General features: G+C 42.1%; 1 protein-coding gene across 1 annotated transcript in view; it reads left to right on the forward strand.

Moving 5' to 3' along the window:
- fgf11a (fibroblast growth factor 11a) overlaps positions 1–21,566 on the forward strand; it is a 125,150-nt gene that overhangs the window by 69,354 nt on the left and 34,230 nt on the right. The window contains exon 3 of the mRNA XM_034236229.1: positions 7,951–8,061. Within this exon, the coding sequence (XP_034092120.1) occupies positions 7,951–8,061 (111 nt within the window). The remainder of the gene's footprint in view (positions 1–7,950; positions 8,062–21,566) is intronic.

Raw genomic sequence — 21,566 nt, forward strand, 5'->3', positions numbered from 1 at the left:
AGACATTATCTTTGGCACACTCTCTCTGCTTCTTCAGCCAAGCCCGTTGGAGGCGTCCAACACACATTGAGAATTGGAGTGTGTCAGGGGGGGGGAAATAACACTGCCCACTTGTCATCTGCCTTGAGGCATCGAGCAGCCGGAGGGTTCAGGGTAACTTTAATGGTTGAGATTCTTAATAAGTCAAATTAATCCTGCTCTTTTTTAAGGTCACTCTATAATTGGCATTGAATGTCTGTGGAATTATAGACCCACATCTTTCTCATGCATAACACACTCATACATACTACCACATGACTCTGATAGCAAATCTCTTGTCTGTCCACTAATGCTATGATATTCCCAGGATACATTCCAATGTGTCAGTGGGATTGCTGGCTATACAAGTGTGAATTTGTTAAAGTCCCATGGTTTCAATGCAATTTCAGAGGCCTTTTAACCCTGCCAAGAATACAACTGTAAGGGGAACTCTGCATTGTTTTCCGGATATGTCAGTATGGCCCTATCAGTTAAAGCCTTGGGTTGAAGTCAGGCGTTAACTTGCTGATTGTTTTAGCCTCCATGGGTAAATGCAGCAATCAAAGCAATATGTTCATACTTTACAGTTACTTAATAGTAGTGGATTGAAACAAAAAAGCATTTTCAGTTTTTAAGACAATGTTCTCGAAATGTAATTATTAACATTTTGGATACATTTTGGCTCTATGAAACCTGATGTACTTATATGATTCTGTTTTCTTCAAGGTTGTGTCTTCCTGGTCGAATGTACTTATTGTAAGTCGCTTTGGATAAAAGCGTCAGCTAAATGCAATGTAATGTAATTTGATTGAATACTTCTTATTCAAACATAACTCCAGCAGGCCACCCCAGTATGCATATGGCAGTGGCGAACCGTGGCTATCACAACTGGACCTTCTGTAGACACTGATGCAGAGCGGATTGCACGTGCTGGGGTGTACAGTTTAACCATGTCCTGGATATAGGAAGGGCCAGATCCATTCGCAGCATGGTACGCAAGTACCATTGTCTTGAAGTGGATTCTAGCAGTTACCGGAAGCCAGTAAAGGGAGCGGAGGAGCGGCGTGGTGTGGGAACATTTAGGAAGGTTGAAGACCAGACGAGCCGCTGCATTCTGGATGAGCTGCAGAGGTCGGATGGCACATACAGGTAGACCAGCCAGGAGGGAGTTGCAGTAGTCTAGGCGTGAGATGACGAGAGCCTGGGCCAGAACCTGCGTCGCTTTCTGGGTCAGGTGGGGACGTATCCTCCTGATGTTGTAAAGCGTGTATCTGCAGCAGCGGGTTGTAGCAGCGATGTTCGCAGTGAAGGACAGGTTGTTATCTAGGGTCACACCCAGATTCCTTGCAGTCTGAGTCGGGGAAACAATATAGGTGCCGATGTTGATTGTCAGGTCAAGAGTGGGACAATCTTTTCCCGGAAGGAAAAGCAGTTCAGTCTTGTCAAGGTTGAGCTTGAGGTGGTGAGCAGACATCCACTGAGAGATGTTCGCTAGACAAGCAGAGATGCGTGCGACGACCTGGGTCTCTGAGCAGGGAAAGGACATAATTAATTGGGTGTCGTCAGCGTAGCAATGGTATGAAAAACCATGCGGGCTAATAACAGATCCGAGCGAGTTTGTGTACAGGGAGAAGAGGTGGGGACCAAGAACAGATCCCTGAGGGACCCATAGTTAATTGACAAGGGTCGGACTCGGACCCTCTCCAAGTTACCCTGTAGGTATGGTCTTTGAGGTATGAGGTGAGGAGGGAAAGTGCAGAGCCTGAAACTCCAAGTTCTTGGAGAGTGCGAAGGAAGATCTGATGATTCACCGTGTCGAATGCAGCAGACAGGTCCAGAAGGATGATGACAGAGGAGAGGGAGGCTGCTTTAGCAGTGTGCAGTTCCTCAGAGACAGCAAGGAGGGCAGTTTCTGTTGAGTGACCTGCCTTGAAACCAGACTGGTGCGGATCCAGAAGGTTGTTGATGGAGATAACAGGAGAGTTGCTTAAAGACAGCGCGTTCAAGTGATTTAGACAGGAACGGGAGTAGAGTGACAGGCCTGTAATTTATAACATCGGACGGGTTGAGAGTGGGTTTCTTTAGGAGAGGTTTTATTCTTGCCTCCTTGAGACTGTTTGGAAAGTGACCAGAAGTTAGAGAAGTGTTGATTAAATGGGAGAGAAACGGTAGAATATCAGGAGCGATAGTCTGAAGGAGGTTTGAGGGGATAGGGTCCAGAGGACAGGTGGTAGGGCGGGCAGAGGTAATGAGGGTAAGAACCTCACTTGGAGAGAGAGGGGAAAAGGAGGTTAGTGTGTGGATGAAAGGTGGGTCTGGTGACCCAGTGGTGAGTAAAGGTAAGTCATAAAAAGAATAGTGAATATCATCAACCTTTTTTTCAAAGTGGATAACAAAGTCGCTTGACAGAAGTGAGGAGGGGGAAGGTGCTTTGGGAGGGTCCAAGAGGGTGGAGAAGATGGAAAATAGTTTTTTGGGATTGGAATAGGAAGATTGGATCTTATCTTGAAAGAAAGTGCTTTTTGCCTGAGAGATCGAAGCAGAGAAAGAGGAGAGGAGAGCCTGATAGGTTAGGAGGTCGTCATGGTGTTTGGATTTCCACCGTTTCCGCTCTGCTGCCCGAAGGATGGTTCTATTAGCACGCAGTGCGTCATTTAGCCAGGGAGCAGGAGGGGGCTGACGAGCCTGCCGAGATGTGAGAGGACAGAGAGAGTCCAGAGAGGATGAAAGAGTCTTCTGCATACATTATACTAGGGATGTTACGATACAAAAAACTCACGGTACGATAATATCGCGATAAAAAGTCCACGGTACGATATTTATCGCGATATTGAAAAATAAAGGAAAACATTTCTTTTTTTGTAATCTTTTTTTTTTTTTTTACTTGGATTTTTTTTTATCAAATAATAAATCTGATTTGTACAGCATTTTAGTAGGATAGTAGTATTTTAAAGTGTCAAATATAATAATCAGACCCTGCAATAGAATAAATCAAGTTTCACTTTAGTTTTTCAAGTAACTCAACTCTAACTCACTAACTCACTCACTCAGCATCATCAAGGTTATCTTTTAGGAATATGAGCATGTCCACATTTTGAGGTAGAAGCTGGGATGTTTGGGCGTTTACAATATCCCCTGCTGTAGAAAAAACTCTCTTGCTTGGTACTGATGTTGCTGGGACAGAGAGATATGCTTTGGCCATGGGTAACAGCAGAGGGTAAAACTGTGCATTGTCTCTCCACCACTTCAAAAACAATACCGTTTTTGCCAAGAAGGTGAGGCTTATTGACAGGGCGAGATATAAATATACTGTTGGTACTTGTCAATGTCTCTAGGTATGTACATGTAGCCCTGTAAATACGATGTCCTTTATTGTTATCTGTTGTTTTATGTTCATGTTATAACCTACTTGCTGCCATGTTGGACAGGTCTCCCTTGAAAAAGAGATTGATGATCTCAATGGAACCATTTGGTTGAATAAAGGTTTAAAAAAAAAAAATTAACAATAATAATATTTTGTCAGTCTCACGACGGTAATGAGACATTTATTTACCGCAATATCGCGATATTCGATATATATACATACACATCATCGGCCTTAGAGCTCAGCAAATATATCATCTAAAGTTGACCAAAAAGCCAAGGAGACTGCTGAATCAGTTGCCAAGGTCATCCCACTTTCAAGTGATGTGGCGAGGTCTAACACTATCATCAAACACCAATTTAATGCTTCAATTTGTCAAAAGAACAAACATTTTATTTTGGACCCACTGAACCAACACAGTCTCACTCCCTGATAGCCCAATAGCGACGCTTGGTCACGGGGTTTGTCGAGCAAAGCGCATGGTGCAGACTCAAACGATAGCTGAGGATTATGGGTAGGGTAGTGTCTTCTGCCATCCTAAACTCCGATACAACTATTTGTTTCTCAGAGTCGAAGGGGAAAAACACAAAATCATTGTACACAATATAAACCAATCAATGTTGTGTAATTAACAAGGATAATCAGGTGTTTTTGAGTTGATGAATAGTGCAGATATCACTGTAAAATCAATCGACAGTAAGGAGAATACTTACTTCCGGGTGTGAAATCCTCCGTTATCCAATGGGAATGGATGCTCACATTGCCTTTAACTGCCGCCGACATGGACCAATGCGGTGCTTCCCTGAGCGTCAAATACCGCCGCCGATGGGAATACATTGCAATCTGTTGAAAGCTCTTTGCGTCCGTTTATGAAGCTGAAGGAGCCTCGGTGCGTCACAACTGCACACCAAAGGACCCTGACCAAGCGTCCCTATTGGACTATCAGGGAGTGAGAGTGTGTTGACTGAACCCGTAGGTCCAGAGAACTCATTACATTGAACTCCTGAAACAGGTTTCATGCTGCGTTGACATTGTTAGGACAAAATCTGAGCTCAGTGTGCCGAGGACAAAGCATCCATCACTTTGAAAGTCTTGTTTAACAAGCTGTCATGGAATAGTGTGAAGTACAGTAGATCTACGACCTAAATAAATATAGATCCTCTGTCTTCAGTCAGTTATGATAAAGAATATAAATCTATTATACAGTGTTTTTGCTTCATAAATATTAAGCTAACAATGGTCTTTTCATTTAGTTTTAACCAGCAGTGTTACAGACCCTCTGCACAAACAAAAAATATGTGAATGTCTGTGTGTTTGTTGAATTGAATCGCCAATTTAGATCAGATTAACTCATATACTGCCTCATGTTGCACTCAAGGCCACTTCTTCTGCTTTTAGCCGATGCTTCCACATGGTTTGATGCTGTGTGTTAGTTTTGTCAAGGCTCTTTACATGCACTAGTAGTCTTGCATCTTCGATGTTTTGGATTACAGCATAGTCACCGGAAAACGTTTAAAAGTCAACATCCGCCTCATGTGTGCGTTTGTTGATTCACTCTGCACTGTGGCAGTTGTGTTGGGCAGCACATGGCCTGGTGTGTGGTCTGAGGCTTAATTTGGGATTAACGCTCAGGATATTACAGATTACAACACTCCGTGTTTGACCTCTCTGCGTCTTGGCAGCCAGCGATGGATGGATGAGCTTTTATCTTTTAGTAGTTACAGCAACTTAAGACCAGAGCCTCCGATGAAAAGCTTCCAAACATGTTGTGTCACACTGTCAGCATGAAAGGGGGGGGGATTACACACCAGCATTTCTTTGAGTCATTCACGGACCTCAAGGCTTAACTCAAACCGTAATGAGCTTCCATTCAACAATTTATTGAGGTTTGCAGGGAGATGGGTTAGGTTTGCAACGACAAAAAGTTTAATCGATGATTGTTGAATAGGTTGGAAAATGTTAAACAAATTATTCCACAATCAGGGGCGGCGGGTACTGTAGGCTATAGGCCAAATATTTTTGTCACTGCATCCTGGTAAAATACAAATATAATGTTTGTGTCTTTGACATTAGCGCTGCTATGCAGCCACCTGTGCCCTGTAGGCCTACTACAAAGCCAGTTCAACATATCCTGGATATGCTTGAGTTATCTTAACTAACCCTAACAAACGAAATCTCGCTAAGTGGTCATACTACGCTGGTTAATATCAACTCGGTAAATCAAGCCAGGGTTTCCCTCACCAGCTGAGAGCGCGTTCACGTGAAAGGGGCGGGGTTAGGAACATTTGACCAATCACAAACAGGGACAAGTGTACTGACAACGCAGCGTCATACTTCATTAATGAAAAGTAAACTAATATTAGACAAATATTAAATTTAAACATCCATGATTTACACATAGCCTATAATCCAGGATACAAGCCACATAGTTGCACCTGCAAGGTGAATATGGTGAAGGTGAACTGGTTAAAAAATAAATAAACTACCGAGTGCCAGATACGGCTCCAGAAGCTGACTCAGATAAGGAAATAGGCCTACGATATATTATGATATTATATGATCGATGATCTGATTGAATGTGATATGAATGATAAGTGCGACATGTCGGTGTCTTCTCTGCATACGGCAGTTTAATATATTTGACTTGATATATTTAAACTCCCCACACTGAGGCGTCAGGTAAAAAAAAAAAGTGATTTAGCCTTCCCAAACCTGAGCCTCACGCGCCGCCTATGTCCACAACTAAATTCCATTGATGAAGAATATATATTAAGACTTCACAAGGTTTACTTCTACAGTTTAACATATGCAGTTCAATGTATTCTTCATGAAAAGTAACTTTGTTTTTGCTGTTGTATAGACAGGGAAGGTCTACTAAGGTGTCAGTATACGACAGTGCAGGACTGTACAAAATTGTGCACTATTATCCCTTTTGGACAATTCATTGCATCTCGCCGCACTCTGTCAGGGTTTCCACCCCGCCTTTGAGTGAGGCAGTTCAGAAAAGCTATAAACACCACCGCCTTGGATTTGTTCAGAAAATGGGACTCTCTCGTGGCTGTATTTTTTGCCAGAAAAAAAAAATCTTCCAAGGAATAACAGGCAAAAGTACTTCTAAATCATTATTACTGGCATTTAAATCCATTTATATCACCAATAGAAGTAGCATTACATTTAAAATTGTATTTATTACTTTGATTTCATTCACTTCAGAAAACATTTTTGTTTCCTTCTTTATCCCTCTCTCGAGTTAGATTCAGGCCCTAGCACAGAAACAAAAATATTTGTTTCCCATGTTCTTCAAGGAACATTTTCTGTTTACAAAATTGAGTGTACATTTTGTGAACGATACCATGCAGTGCATGTCTTTCTCTTCTGCGCTCTCTATCTCTGTCTCACACCCCTGCTGTCATCCGAGGGCCAACTGCCAGCTGCCCCCGTACTTCTCTGTCCTCATCCATATTTGATGTGTCTCATTAAAACTTGATTGTGGAAACACTTCAGCATTCTGACATTCCTTCTGATCCACTATTTAGTCACCCTCAGCACTTCCGAGTGAGATAGCCCCCCTCGGTCATGCGTGTGTGACCTGAGAAAGAAGAAACTTAAACACAAACACTTAAAGTTTTAAAGAAGACACGCTACTTTATCCCTGATGAAAATGCCTGATTTGAAACCAACAGTCTGATGCCTCCAAGTGCACTGAGTAAATTACGACAGTTGGTATTTTAGAGCGGGGTAAACAGACGATAGGAGATGCTTCATTAAACATTCAGTATGACGGTTAAGTCGTTCTTGCTTGTTTCCTGAGTTTTTGCCATCTTACATGCAGGACATAGACTTTTCTGCTCATTTCGAGGCAGCATAACAAGGGTTTACCCATGTGTAATTATCACAACCTGCAAAAACCAACATAACTACCCTAAAGGAAAAACAAAATGGTTTGGCTTGGTTGTGTATTATTTATAATAATTGAAAGATCTAAGACCATTATTTACATGTAAACATAAATAAAATAAAAACAAAGCGGAAGAACAATAACTAGGACATTGTCTTTATAAATTATAACAAAGAAAAGTTCCTATGTTCTTGCTGTTTTAGCAATAACACCAAGTCTTATTAACTGCATTTTGGTCACCACTCATGTTAGCCTCACCCCATTAGAGTGATGGGCATCTACTTAAAGCAAGCACACACACACACACACACACACACACACACACACACACACACACACACCACACACACACACACACACACACACACACACACACACACATACACACACATGCAAAACACACCTTGCTTGCCTCACTTGAACCCGTATAAGATGCTTCTTTTTAGCCAACACCGAGAACCCATCAATCCTGCTGAAGGCCAGAGTCACACACACCCATGCAAGTGCACACACTTCATTGTTTGACTATTCCACAGTGTAAATATCAAGCCTCTTGTTTAGTCAATGTGAATGCTCACAGGTGGGCGTGTGCATTAATACACGTGCCCTGACAAGTGTTTGTGTGTGTCGCGAATGCTAACGTGTGTTTAACCCTGTGTTTGCTCTGCAGAGCCCCAGCTGAAGGGCATCGTCACGCGGCTTTACTGCAGACACGGCTTCTACCTCCAGATGCTGCCGGGTGGCACCATGGAAGGCACAAAGGACGAAAGCAGCTCCTTCTGTAAGTGAACAAACACACACACACACACACACACACACACACACACACACACACACACACACACACACACACACACCACACACACACACACACACACACACACACACACACACACATCACACAGATAGTTTGATGAGGGTGTGTATCTCAAAGCTCTGTAATATACAACAAGGAGTTTCCCCTGCTTCTATGCCAAAGGACATTTTAAAAGGGACTTCCCAACAGGACGGTCGTACATCTCTAATTTGTACAGCACATGCATGCAGGATAATACTGCCAGCTAAAAGGCATTTGTTTTTAAAATACTGTATATAACAGCAGAACCCCTGCTTAATTTGGAACATAATGTAGGTTTAAACTTGGGGAATAACACAGGATGTCGTTATATCCTAGATAATGTTTTTAACATACTAGTTTAATTTAACTTACATTCTATACATCACCAGTGGCGTCGCCTAAGCCCCGCATGTCTTTTCTGTAGCCCCGGACAATTCTCCCTCAATAATATAAACAGGGGTGCTCATAACTGGTATGCATGCACGGCAAAAATCTGAATTGCATAACGTCACTTGTGTGATTACAAGCCTTTGTGTACCTCAAAATATCAAAACAAAACATATTTCGTCTACACGTGTTTCTTGTCAACACTCAATGGAGTAAATACGACATTATGCAGCTATGTTGCCGTTTCGCTCCCTGCAAAACATCTTCGGACTTTCTATGACTGATTGTACTGGGTGCTGGCCGAGCCGCGCAGGACATAACCGACGGACCTGTGAAGCTTTACAGGAGGCAGAGGCTAAGATCAGTGGACGACACAGTTGTTCACCGTGTGTGCGTACCTACAGGGTTTACGTCGGTATGAACAACAGAATTGTGCCAAAACTCCACCAACTCGCTGCAGTGGGAGACTCCTCTGTTACAGTAAAAATCCTGCATTCAAAATGTTGCTCAAGTAAAATTAGAAAAGTATAATCAAAATATAGTTAAAGTACCAAAAGTAAAAGTATTCATTGTGCAGATTGTTCCATTTCAGAATAATATATATGATGTGTTTTATAATTATTAATCATTAAAGTGTTATCAAAGCTGACGCTGTAAAGGTGCAGCTAGTTTTAAAGACTTTGTATACTGCAGGGTAGCTTGTGAATTTACTCCAGGTGGAACTAAACTCTGATTTCACATCATTAATCCAGATCTGTAAAGTAACTAAAGGTATTCAATACATGTAATGGAGTAAAAGCACACCATTTATCTCTGAACTGTAGTGGAGTAGAAGTACAACGTATCAAAGTCAAGTAAAGTACAAATATCTCAAAATTGTACTAAGTACAGTACTTTAATAAGTGTACTTAGTAACTTCCCACATTTGAAATCAGATATGACTTCAAGTCATGTGATAATTTCTTAGTATTTGATCCTTCAACTTGGCCTCAGGAAATACAAGGACTTCACAGTTTTAGCAACACATTTTGGAGAAAGCAAATCGGAGGCTTAAAAAGAGACAGAGAGGTGCATCTTCTAGCATGCAAGACGTGTAAATAGAGGACAGTGAAGGAGACACTGAGGAGGTCCACGCTTCGTGTGGGGTGAGTACTATTAGCTTTGTTCGTTATTCTCGCGTCCAAGAGAGAAGCTTAGGATAAATGAGACCAATGGAGTCTCTGGCATAAGGTTCAAATGGGTACTTTAATTAAAATGGCGCGGTAATGTTACAAGCAGAATATGGTTCAGAGAGAAAACAGCTGTGTTCTCGGAGTCTCGAGAGCCAAGGAGAGAGCGAAACACGCACATCAGCTCCTTAAGTATCCTCCTATGCCCCTCCTCGTGTGCCGTTTGGCGCTGCTGGGGGTCCGCCCTCCACATGTCTTCAATGTCCGTTGTTGCGCATAACAGAGGACTCAGCCATTGTACATGCAATACATAACTAAACACGCCTTTTCTCCTCATTCTCTTTCATGACTTTTCATTTATTGCATTTTAACGGCTGTAATTCATTACTTTAATAATGCTGGAAATACTTCATGGCAGTTATCATTTACGGTAGTTCCGGATGTTGTCATGATGCTACCCACGTCTGTAAACAAAACGTATTCAAATACACTGTACCTTCATTTAATATTCAGCAATAATAATATCTCGACGTCTATAGTGTTAAAATCAGTAGGTTTCGGTGTGCAACACTCCGTGTCATTTCGCTTCTATATTCACTTCTGTAGGAAAAGGAATATTAGCCTGCTAAATACTAACCGGAGATGAAGGATTTTCAGAATAAAAGCTTGGCATTAAGATTGTGCGAGAACTTCTGGTTTTTCAGAATAAAACAGCATTTAAGCTGACGGTATGTTTAAACTAAATTATGCCATAAAACATTGATTTTAATTTCTAACAGTACCAAACGCTGTCTCCTGGTACTCATCTGAGTAACTGACTAAAAAAGTTGTGTGCACCCCTGAATATAATACATTCATATATTAATGAATAATCGATTAAGCCAGGGCTGTCCGATTTTCGAATTTGATCATGGTCAGTTTCTGGCATCCCTAATTGATGCTTAGGGATTGATACCCCCCTAGAGGATGTTAGGTCCACTAACCACTTATAAAATACTAATTTACACCCAAATGCCGTGAGCTGATTATCGAGCCTTCATTGTATGTGCGTGTGGGGAGTGTTGCAGTCGAAAATTCCACTGTAGCGCCCGGTACCTTAATGGGAAACCCTACATGTTTGAGCACCCTCTATGAAACGTCAAGCTACCCCACCAGCACCCCCAAAAGAAAATCTCTGGCACCGCCACTGTGGGCTAAGCCCCTAATGTTTCCGGGTCCAAGAAACGCCCCTGGTCATCACTATGCAGACTATCCAAAAAGAAAAATATACCTTAATATGAAACAGAATATGTTTTGACTTGGTTTGTCTGTCTGTATGTCCGAGTTCAGCAGGATTAAGGAAGAACATTTGCCCAATTTCCATACTACTTAGCAGAGGTGTGGACTCGAGTCACATGACTTGGACTCGAGTCACCAATTTGATGACTTGCGACTCGACTTGGACTTGAACACCAATGACTCGGGACTTGACTTGGACTCGAGCCTTCTGACTTGAGGTGACTTGATACTTTAATTCAGAGGTCTCCAACACGCCGATCGCGAGATGCCGCTAGAAGAGCAGACTCCAGTCGGGGAAAGCAGAATCTTCAGCCGCTCCTACTCTTGCTGAGAATCCTTGCAGGCAGGGGCGGGTCTTTATTTAGCTCATACCATTATGTGAAAGAAGGGTGGGGGGCACAGCAGGTGTAGTGGTACAGGCCAGCTGCACAGAGCGACGGGGAGATGGATTTAAATGCAAGTGCGTTGGAAAAATCAAGAAATGAGCGAAAACCGAAAAAAGAAGCAGCATCTGGCTGCTTTTCAATGATATTGGAGAAAGCAAAGCTGAGTGCAGGATTTGTAAAATGAAAATACACTTTTTTGGTTACCTTTATTTTGGTAACCTCAGGATTTACTGTCAGATGTGGGAGAGGTTCAGATCTTGTACTTGAGTACAAAAGTACCAGAGTGTAGGAATACTCGGTTACAATAAAAAGTCCTGCATTCAAAATGTTACAAGTAAAAGTACAAAAGTATTAGCATCAAAATATAGTTAAAGTACCACCTGCAGAGGGATCTAGATTCAGGTGTTCTCTTCCCCATAGAGACCGCCTGGCTGCACATTATCCCTTGCATAAAGATAGATTGTGGGTCCCTTATAACATGTTGTACACAGTGGAAATAAACATTCTGGTTACCTCAACATCAGGGATCTTATCAATTAAACTCCTTCTGAATCAAACCGTCACGGTAGCCTTACCTTACTGATCCCTCTTAAATTAGAAAAACACACGTTACTTTACCAGCAGAGAGAAAATTGATTATTAAATTATTAATGTGACTAATAAAGAGCAGTTTGATTATTAAGTATTATTCTGTTGATCGATGTCATTACATTTGGTGAAAAGCACATAATGACTTGTTTATGACTCGTTTTGTCAAAGTTTAGGACTTGACTTGAACTTGAGCACAAATATTTGAGACTTCACTCGGACTTGAGCGCCAAGACTTGAGACTTGACTCGGACTTGCAAAACAATGACTTGGTCCCACCTCTGCTACTTAGTACAAGTGTAAAGCATGGTCCAAAGAAGAACTCATTATATTTTAGTGGGCTTCTGAATCATTGGGCAGATATTCAAATTAAATGTCACGTTTGTTTACATTGGAAGATTCAACATTAAACTAGTTCCTTTGAATTCAAGTGAACGCTGGTCAAGTAGGACCAAGTTGGATACATATCAATATGCAGAGGTGGGAGTAAATCTTACATGTGCAAGTCTCAAGTCTTAACCTACAAGTCTCAAGCAAGTCCCAAGTCACTGTGGTGAGAGTCAAGCAAGTCAAATCATTGCTCAGATCAAGCAAGTCACACACAATTCTGATGAATAACCCAGTTTCAGCATTTAAATCAGTTCAAATATTGTGGATATGAAAAGATTAGTTTTATTTGCAATGGAGAGTGGGGCGCTGAAATGATAACCCTATAAGTTCTAAAAGGGCTCTAAAGTGATAACAGGAGTACAACACAAATATTTTACATCAACATGTTAAGCATCCTACCCTGGCTCCCCTTCAGCAGGGTCACAGCATTTCTCCATGGTCTGTCTAAGGTGCTTCTCATATGACTGTCTCATTGTTTTTCTAACTGTGTCTGTGCACAAATAAATAGTGCATCAAAGTCAATACAACGGAATAGTGTACCAGGGTGCATTATATGTGTGTGTGTGTGTGTGTGTGTGTGTGTGTGTGTGTGTGTGTGTGTGTGTGTGTGTGTGTGTGTGTGTGTGTGTGTGTGTGTGTGTGTGTGTGTGTGTGTGTGTGTGTGCTGCAGACAGTGCGACATTAAGATTAAACAAATGTCTGTCATTTGGGAACACCCACATATACGGAGTTGACCAGATGTGTGTAAATTACTATTCATGGTAGTTTGAAAACAAATGCCGTTGTGACACACACACACACACACACACACACACACACACACACACACACACACACACACACACACACACACACACACACACACACACACACACACACCTTAGTGACCGGATATCTCCTTTATACAACAAGTAATAGGGGGATTAATTGGGCAGTTTGATGTGTGTAGAGGTGTGTGTGGTTAAAGCGTAGCAGCCTGCGGTCGCTCTCTAGCTGTTCTAATGAAAGTCAACACAGTGAAGGCGTTGCGTAAAAGGCACAGCTCTTTGCGCGTTGGTGCTGCACTTCTCATAGGCGGAGTTGCACGTCCCGCTGCCTCCTGGTGCTGTAGCGATTTCATGAAGTGAATGAGAGTCCGAGTTTGAAATATATCTAAAATAATGTATGCACTGCCATTTCCCAACATAAACATTACAGTCTGCAATGAAACGGTTGTGTGCTCCACTTCCTACTTGGCGCTCCGGTAACTTTCTCGTGCGAACGAGATACAGTATATATTTTTTTCTTTCATTGCCCTTTAGGGGCTCCGTACAATACAAAAACAAATGCAAATATTGAATTAAGTACTTTCAAGTCACCTGTCTCAAGTCAAGTCTCAAGTCATGAATACCAAGTCAAAGTCAAGTCAATTATTTTATCAATGTTAGTCAAGCAAGTCTCGAGTCCAAAAATATGCGACTCGAGTCCCCCACCTCTGTCAATATGTTATTCAAAAAATCTAAGAAATAAAATACAACGCATCTTTATTGTAGCCTCCGAGTTGTTTCCATATTTCACCAAAGCTAGAGGAAAAACTTCTGATCTAGGGTTAGGGATTTGGGGGCAATCAGTGGAGAATGTGAATGCACCATTTGCCTTGCCACAGATGGGCGCCCTCCACAGTTTCAAAATGTTCTGTCCTCCATTTCTCACATTCATATCAGACTATTTTTTGGATGTCTACATGCACTCATCTTATAAATGCAGTATTTTAAAGTCACTTAAGCAGAGAGTTCTCTGAGGATCTGAATGGAGGCTTTAAGTGTTCTCCCATTATTGCAAAAAAACTGCTGAGGTCCTCTATTGATGAAAACACTCACACACCAACATTACAACCATGTTAACACACTCCTCTCCCTGCAGGGTCATCAGCTAGGTGATTACTGCCCAAAACATCATATCCCCTGGATTCCATCCAACCCTCCCAAAGATATCAATATTGTATTATGGGATAACCCTGATGTGGCAACACAGCATTTTTTCTGTCATAACACCAGTTTGGAGGGAAAACATGATGCTTGCACAATTTTGGATTTATAATCTTCATAAGGAGGAAGTAAAAAAAATGTCACTTGTGAGGTTCTCTCTGTGAACATTTCCTTTACAACAGCAGTGTTGCCAAGATTGAAAGAAATTTTTAATGGATTTAACCGTGAGGCAAATATTGGGAGTTTTTCCATTACATTACATTACATTGCATTTAGCTGACGCTTTTATCCAAAGCGACTTACAATAAGTGCGTTCGACCAACAAAATACAAACTTGAAGAAAACAGAATCATATAAGTACATCAGGTTTCATAGAGCCAAGCATTTCAAGTGCTACTCAACTGGCTTTAGGTAAGCCAGTCCTTTATTAGTATAAAAGTGCTTTGTTAATAGTTCTATCGCTCGAAGTGGAGTCGAAAGAGATGAGTTTTCAGTTTGCGCCGGAAGATGTGCAAGCTATCTGCCGGCCTGATGTCAATGGGCGCTTGTCCCGCAGAAAAAGTTTAACAGCATGTTTTATGTGATTTAAGGGGCCTACACACCAAACTGACACCAACGAACACGTCTTGGCCATGTGTCGCACTGGAACACACCGCAAAGACTTCAGCCGACGGCCAAGTAGCACGTACGAACTGCGCATGCGTGGGTGGCAATAACTCTCCTTACCAGCAGGCGGCGGTAGTGTGTATTCATCATTCAAAAGAGGCAACAACCGGAAGACAGACTGCGTGATAACTGAGAGAAGAAGAACAGACTGCGTGATACAAACAAACAACAAATAGCGTGTGTGTTCTATTTTCACTCTACAGCGAGAAGCTCATGGGGCTTTCCCGAACCTGTGTCGAGAGCTGGAGTTAAATGAAATCTCAGATTTGCCTTCTTAATAGTTTGTTTGGGTCCCTCACTTCCGTTTCGCTTCTCATGCACTGATTCGCTAAGCTGAACAGCCAATCAGAGTGATTTATTTGGCCTAGAGCCGACAGCCTCCCGATCAACATGTTGAATCGGCGGCGGAAGGTGTCGGTACGGCCGAAAAGACACGACGGGGCGGGACACACTAATCTGAGTAGGGCGACAGGACACTCATCGACGGCCAGACATCTATGGACATCTATCGACGGCCGAAATCGGCTTGGTGTGTAAGGACCTTTAGACATTGCCAGGATTATGTTTGCTGATTCTAAAGTGTTCATTTATATTTGGACGTGTACAATCTTTCAAGACAGTTCTCTTAAAGACAAGATCCTTTGAAAGAAAGTATTGGGAAAACTTGTGAGAGTCCTTTAACATATGTTTGGATAAATTAGGCCGCAACACCTCAAGAAAGCTCTGCAGTAACTGATTAGACATGCTCTCACCTTTCTCTCTTATGTAACAGCACACCTACACTGAGGCAAACATAGCTGCACTGTGAACTTTAAACATTCTCATGTTCGATCTGAAATATTCATCACATAATACCGTAGGGCACATCCGAAGGCGAGCGGGAAGGGAGGAAGTATGGAAGCTCTGAGGGGATGTAGCAGAACAAAATGTGACAAACGTATGGCCTAGTAATGTTTGATCACTAAATTCCCTCAGGGCTTCTGGAACTAGGCGATAGAGAAAGTTGTTACAAAGCTGGAAGTGATAGTATATCGAAGCTACAAAAGAACGACAAAAGAGGATCAGAGAAACAAAAAGAGGGCACGGCGGAATACACCAGAGAGAACCGAGCCAGCGAGACGCGGTGGGTTGGCAGAGGAAGAGAGAGCAAGTGAGAGGGAGGGGAGAGAACGTGGGGATGACAGAGAGGAAAAAGAGGGAGCAATAGGAGCAGCTGGCACACAGGTGATGGCTCCTCCATCACTGTGTCTCCCCCCTCTGGTGGGAGGTCAGAGGAGCTGCTCCCCCCGCCCTGCCCCTCTCTCCTCTTGGCTCTTCATCGCTGTTACGTAATAAAGCTGGAAGAGGATTGGAGGCAGCAGAATGAGCATGCTGAGGGAGATGTATTATCTATTTATTAGGCAATAAGGTGCTGTTAATGTAGCCCCTTTACAATTAATCACTTATTCTTTACAGTTCGCCAACCATTTTCCGAAGTACCGTTGTAGCAGCCATAGGTTTCCATTATGGAATGCAGCTTTCTAACCCTAACCATTTTTTTAACAAAGAAATCTCAATCTCTTACCCTCACCCATAACTTTAATGGGGGACTTATGCATCTAGAGTATTTCTGTAATTAAACCCACTAAGTCTAAAGTGTGTTGTAATTCTAGCATATTTCAAATGGCATACATTGTTAGTTGTAGTGCTATGTAGAGTAATTGTAGGGTTCACACGCTGCACATTATGGCTGTAATTTAATTAGTTTCTGACTTTAGGAACTCATTTACATGAGTGGAAACGTTGTGTAATAATTACAAATTGCCTAACAAAACCCATAAAGTGTATTATGCTGTGGAATATGTTAAACATGTCTTGAATGTCATGATTATTTCATGTTTACAAAAAAAATGAAAAGGTCTGAGGACCCAGGAAACATCTGGATTTTCTTTAAATAATAAAGAAATTCAGTTATAATATAGTTTTGTGTAGCAAACGTTATTTTGCGGCCTTTGACCTGTCAGGTTTTATTCAGACCTTTCCCCCTGTTGGGAATGACATTTCCAAGGCCCTGCAAACTTGTTTTATCTACAATAATTAAATATTCAAGACAATAACACAATTATTTGTTGGGAGTTTTGATTGAAAGTGCTTGTGACAGATATACAATTCCACAACTGGTTCAAACCACAGAAACAGCAACAGAGGTAAGACAAGGACATAATTGATGTTTGGAGGGTTTGTTCACTAACCATATAGATGAAGTGAGATACAGTGAATTAAACATAGATCATAGGAGCTGAATGAAGAGTAAAAAATACATAAAAGGAAGCACAAGGGAAATAATTGAAGTGATGGAGCTGTTAGTGTGATTGTCACTGGATGGTTTGAATTCAGTTTCATGGAGAAGTAGAGAGAAAAACCCAGAATGAGACAGGAAGACAGACGAGTTGACTGAAAGAGATGAAAGCTATTGACTCTACATTTGAAAGCCACAAGAAAAAGCTCGACTTTTATCCACTTTAATTACAATCTTCCACTGTTGGAGAGAAATCTGACTTTTCTCTATTCTGGAACAAGCTTGCTCTTCTGTCTGACTTTCCCCAGTGCTCGATAACAATCCTTCAAAGAGGGCAGAGGGAGAGAAAAACTTGAAAGCAGCAGAAATGTGAACATCGAAAAGCAGATGCCAGATGAGGAGGAAAGGTGAAAGACTACCAGCTTTGGTTAGGATGAAAAGGAGAGCATGAAGAATACCAAACGCCGAGACGTGAGGAAGCAGAGACAAGAGGAGAGAGTGATGAAGAGACCCGCAGAGAAGGCTGCAGGGTAAAATAGGACAAAGATGAATGGACGCCGTTGGAAATGTATTGGTTTCACGGGATGGGGAGAACAACAGCAGGCGTTGAGGGAATTGAAAGGGAACAAATGGGGAAGACAAATTAAGAGACGGGTAACAAAAACACCGAGTTAGATAATAAAAGGGGTTGTTTATTCATGATAAGGCAGGGTGAAAGCACCAGGGAAAGAGAGAAGAAGAGACAGAAGACAGATGGACTGAAAGGCAGACTGATAAAAGGCTCAGAGGAATGGAGTGGAACGCCTCGGGAAGAGGGAGAAGTTAAATAACGGGAGGAGAGAGGTAGTTGTCTTGTCATCGGTGTCATCGACCGCGAGGGAAATCGGCCGCGAAGTTGCTCTACAAGTAATTTAATCTACTGGTGTGTCTTTAAAGCTCATTTTTTACAACACCAATGACAGTGTGTGAATGGAGAGAGGCTGTTTCCGTTGTTGCCAATGCAAATCAGCTTGTATTTATCAGTTCAAGTGTCGCTTAACTGATTCCAGGGCCTTGTTTCAAGATGTAATTCAATTTTTTGGAAGTGATTGTTTTTAGCGTGAAACATGGACATTTGCTTTCTGTCACGAGAGAGCAATGAAGGGTGGATCCAAATGTAGGACGTACCCAAAGGAAAATTGTAATGTTTGGTTTATGGCATAGCAAGGCTTATCAAAACAAACTCTACAAACAGAAAACGGGGATCCAACAAACGGGACGGAAACAAGAACTTAAATGCATGCAAGTCTAATCACAAGGACAAGACACAGCTGGGGAGGGAAGGCAAATATCAGGTGAACACAATCAGGTAGTCAAACAGGAGGGAGAGACAGGAAGTAAAGCAGACATAACAGGGGGTGAAAATGTAAAAAAATAAAAAGACGGAAAACAGACGGATCATGACATTGCAAAAATAAAACGAGGAAAACATTGGGGCCGTTTTTTCATTCATTTATTTAGCATTTTTCAGAAATTGTATAACACGGAAGAGTTTTTCTACACGTGAAAGAATATCGTAAGTTAATTCGTAACGAGGTTGATTTCTCTGAGCTTTCACAATGCAAGCAAACGCCAAATGAATCTAGATATAAGTTAGGAAAAGTGTCTTTGGTGTTATGTATTCAAACTAGTTTTGTGTTACAGGTATCTGAGCGAGAATACAGAAACACAAGTTATATATAACCTCTTACTATATTTTGCACATTCTTGCACAGCCCTCCACCTAAAAATATAACTAGTTTGTCATATATTCATTATCATAAGTGTTTTTGTTTTTTGTAGCTTTTAAGGTACTTTGTATCAATTAGGTGTCAATACTTGCCTTTACTCTTTTTTAATGCTGAAAGGTTTCTTAAAAATACTTGAAAGACATCCAACATTTTTAATACCACAGGTCACATCCATGTGCCAATTGCCTGACAATGGTCTCAGTTGCACACTAGTGTTTGTCAAATTCTACTATACTCATACTATAGATAGAAAAAGTACCCGGATCATCCTGGGACTTGGGCCCATAGAGCATAGGCACTGTATAGTGTTTCTTAAGCTTTGAGATGAATGGAGAGGGAAAATAAGTCTGGATTCGGCTTTTGCGCTTTTCACAACTTTTAGGCCCTAATGATACTGATGGAAATGTAGTACCAACTCTGGCCACTTAGAACATTTGCTTTGCTCCTACTGGGGTCAGCCACTGTAAGGCCACACAACAAGTTGATAGAGACTAAATATAACAAAATGAGACCCAATCAGAAAGGCAAAACCCAATCGCAGAGCAGACTATGGCCCAATCCCAAACCACTCCCTCGACCCTACCCCTCCGAGATGGAGTGAACTCCGTCTGTAGCCACACTCGCAGCTCAACGAGGCTCCCTCCTGTCAGATGGAGGGAGTAAATACAGCAGCAAGCTTTGGGACGGCCTCCCCTCTCTCCGGCAGAAACAGGAAATGCCGTAACTGTATGTAACAACGGTTTCAAATCAGCATCTCTTAGACAAAAAGTTTAAATGAATAACTCAAATAAAACTCCAAACATCTTTCATTGTGTTTCAAAGCTCTTTTAGTTTGAAACCTGATGTTTATAAGCTTCTTAGTTTTTGCAACAGTCTGTAAATATACACAACTTTATAATAAAATGCACACATTTACCTTTTTCTAGACTAAACACAGGTATGATCCTAAGTTAAAAACATATGAGGTTATCATGAGGTTGTTAACATCGCAGTTTATCAGTGGATGTTTGCTGGAACTACTTGTAAACAGCGTGTTTCCTGACGGACACACACAGCGTGACTCCGGTCAGGTAGAGACCGGTCTCAAGTCAGCACCGCTGCAGACTCGCTGTTTGAGGGCTTGATAGCCCACTCCCCCTCCACACTCGTTGCTTTGGAACAGCCCTCAATATGGCGGACCCTCCGTGTGAACGCGCAAACGGAGGGGTAGGGTGTAGGGGGCGGTTTGGGAATGGGCCTATATTTCAAAAATCACACAATAAGTTTCCATCCTGCCACAATGCTTTTATCTAGTCAGCTTTTGACACAAGTTAAACTCTGCGTGACTTCTCACAAACGACTGTAATCCTCTTCTCTTTCCAGTAGAGACCAACTGGGCCACACAATGCAACCGACAGTGTGCAGGCCTGCAGATGCCCTCTGCACAGCTGTGCCCTCAGCTGTGCCCTCAGCTGTGCCCCCCTTCCCCCCCCCAACCCCTCCTCCATCTCACCCCACCTCCACTTTCTCCTTGTTTGTTTACTGTGTAGATGATCGCAAGCCTCAAATTGACTTGCGGGATTGATTTGGCAACACCCTCCTCCCCGCCCCCTTCATTTGTCTCTCCCTCAAAAATACTTTTGATTAATCCGGCAACCTCCTCTGTGAGAAAAAAAGGCGAGTCAAACAGAAAGGACGATAAAGGGGAAAACAGAGGAGAGATGGGATGCCTCTGTTATCCCAGGCAGAAAGTTGTGTGATCCATTCGATAAGAGAAGATTCTTTCGATTGAGGAAAAAAAGCAAGCTGTTTCCTGGAAGGGGAAATAAAGAGAAACAAATGACAGAGTGGTGGAGAAGTAGGAAGTAATAGACAGTTTGCTAGGCCCTGTTACTGTTGCTACGCCTGCCAAGCTTTCCATTCTTAGTAATAATGACGGGGGCAGCAGGAGATCTGAAGCTAACTAGCTAATTAATCCGCTGTTAGCTTGAAATCATTCAGGTTATGTGGGGTCATCAATACCGAGCAGAGTGAGGGAACAAGAGTGAATGGAAAACAGGGGGGGGGGGGAGGCGACGGGAGCGTGCCCTGCTCTATTTGTCATCCCGCCCGTGGTCTTTGGTGACACCTTGTTCATTTGCGAAAGCGACTGTTTGAGATGCAGGGATCGATGGAGCAAATAAGAAGCAGGGCCCTGAAGATAGAGAGGGAGAAGGGGAGAGAAGCATTTGCAGTTTTCATTACCCACATCTGCATTTACGCACTGGCACACGTCACTGTTTGCACTGCGTTTCATGTATGATGCAGGACAGATGGGATAATCGGTAACCTTTGGAATTAACAAATGTCTGCTCGTTCCACACATCGCCTAAAAAGAATAAGCTTGTTAGCTAGCATGTGAAAAAACTTTAGAATCTTCCATGAAAAGAGGACAAAGTTGTTTCGTCGTCTTTAATTATACACTTCCAAACTCAAGCCTAGGGTTAAGTTGATAGAGTGGTAAGTTATGTTTGGTTTGTGTTTGTCACCATGGCCAGCATTGACTTTCTATCTCCACCTGATGACTTCACTTCCATCCATTATGTTGGCAG

Source organism: Gymnodraco acuticeps, unplaced genomic scaffold, assembly GCF_902827175.1.
Source record: "Gymnodraco acuticeps unplaced genomic scaffold, fGymAcu1.1, whole genome shotgun sequence".
NCBI lineage: Eukaryota > Metazoa > Chordata > Actinopteri > Perciformes > Bathydraconidae > Gymnodraco > Gymnodraco acuticeps.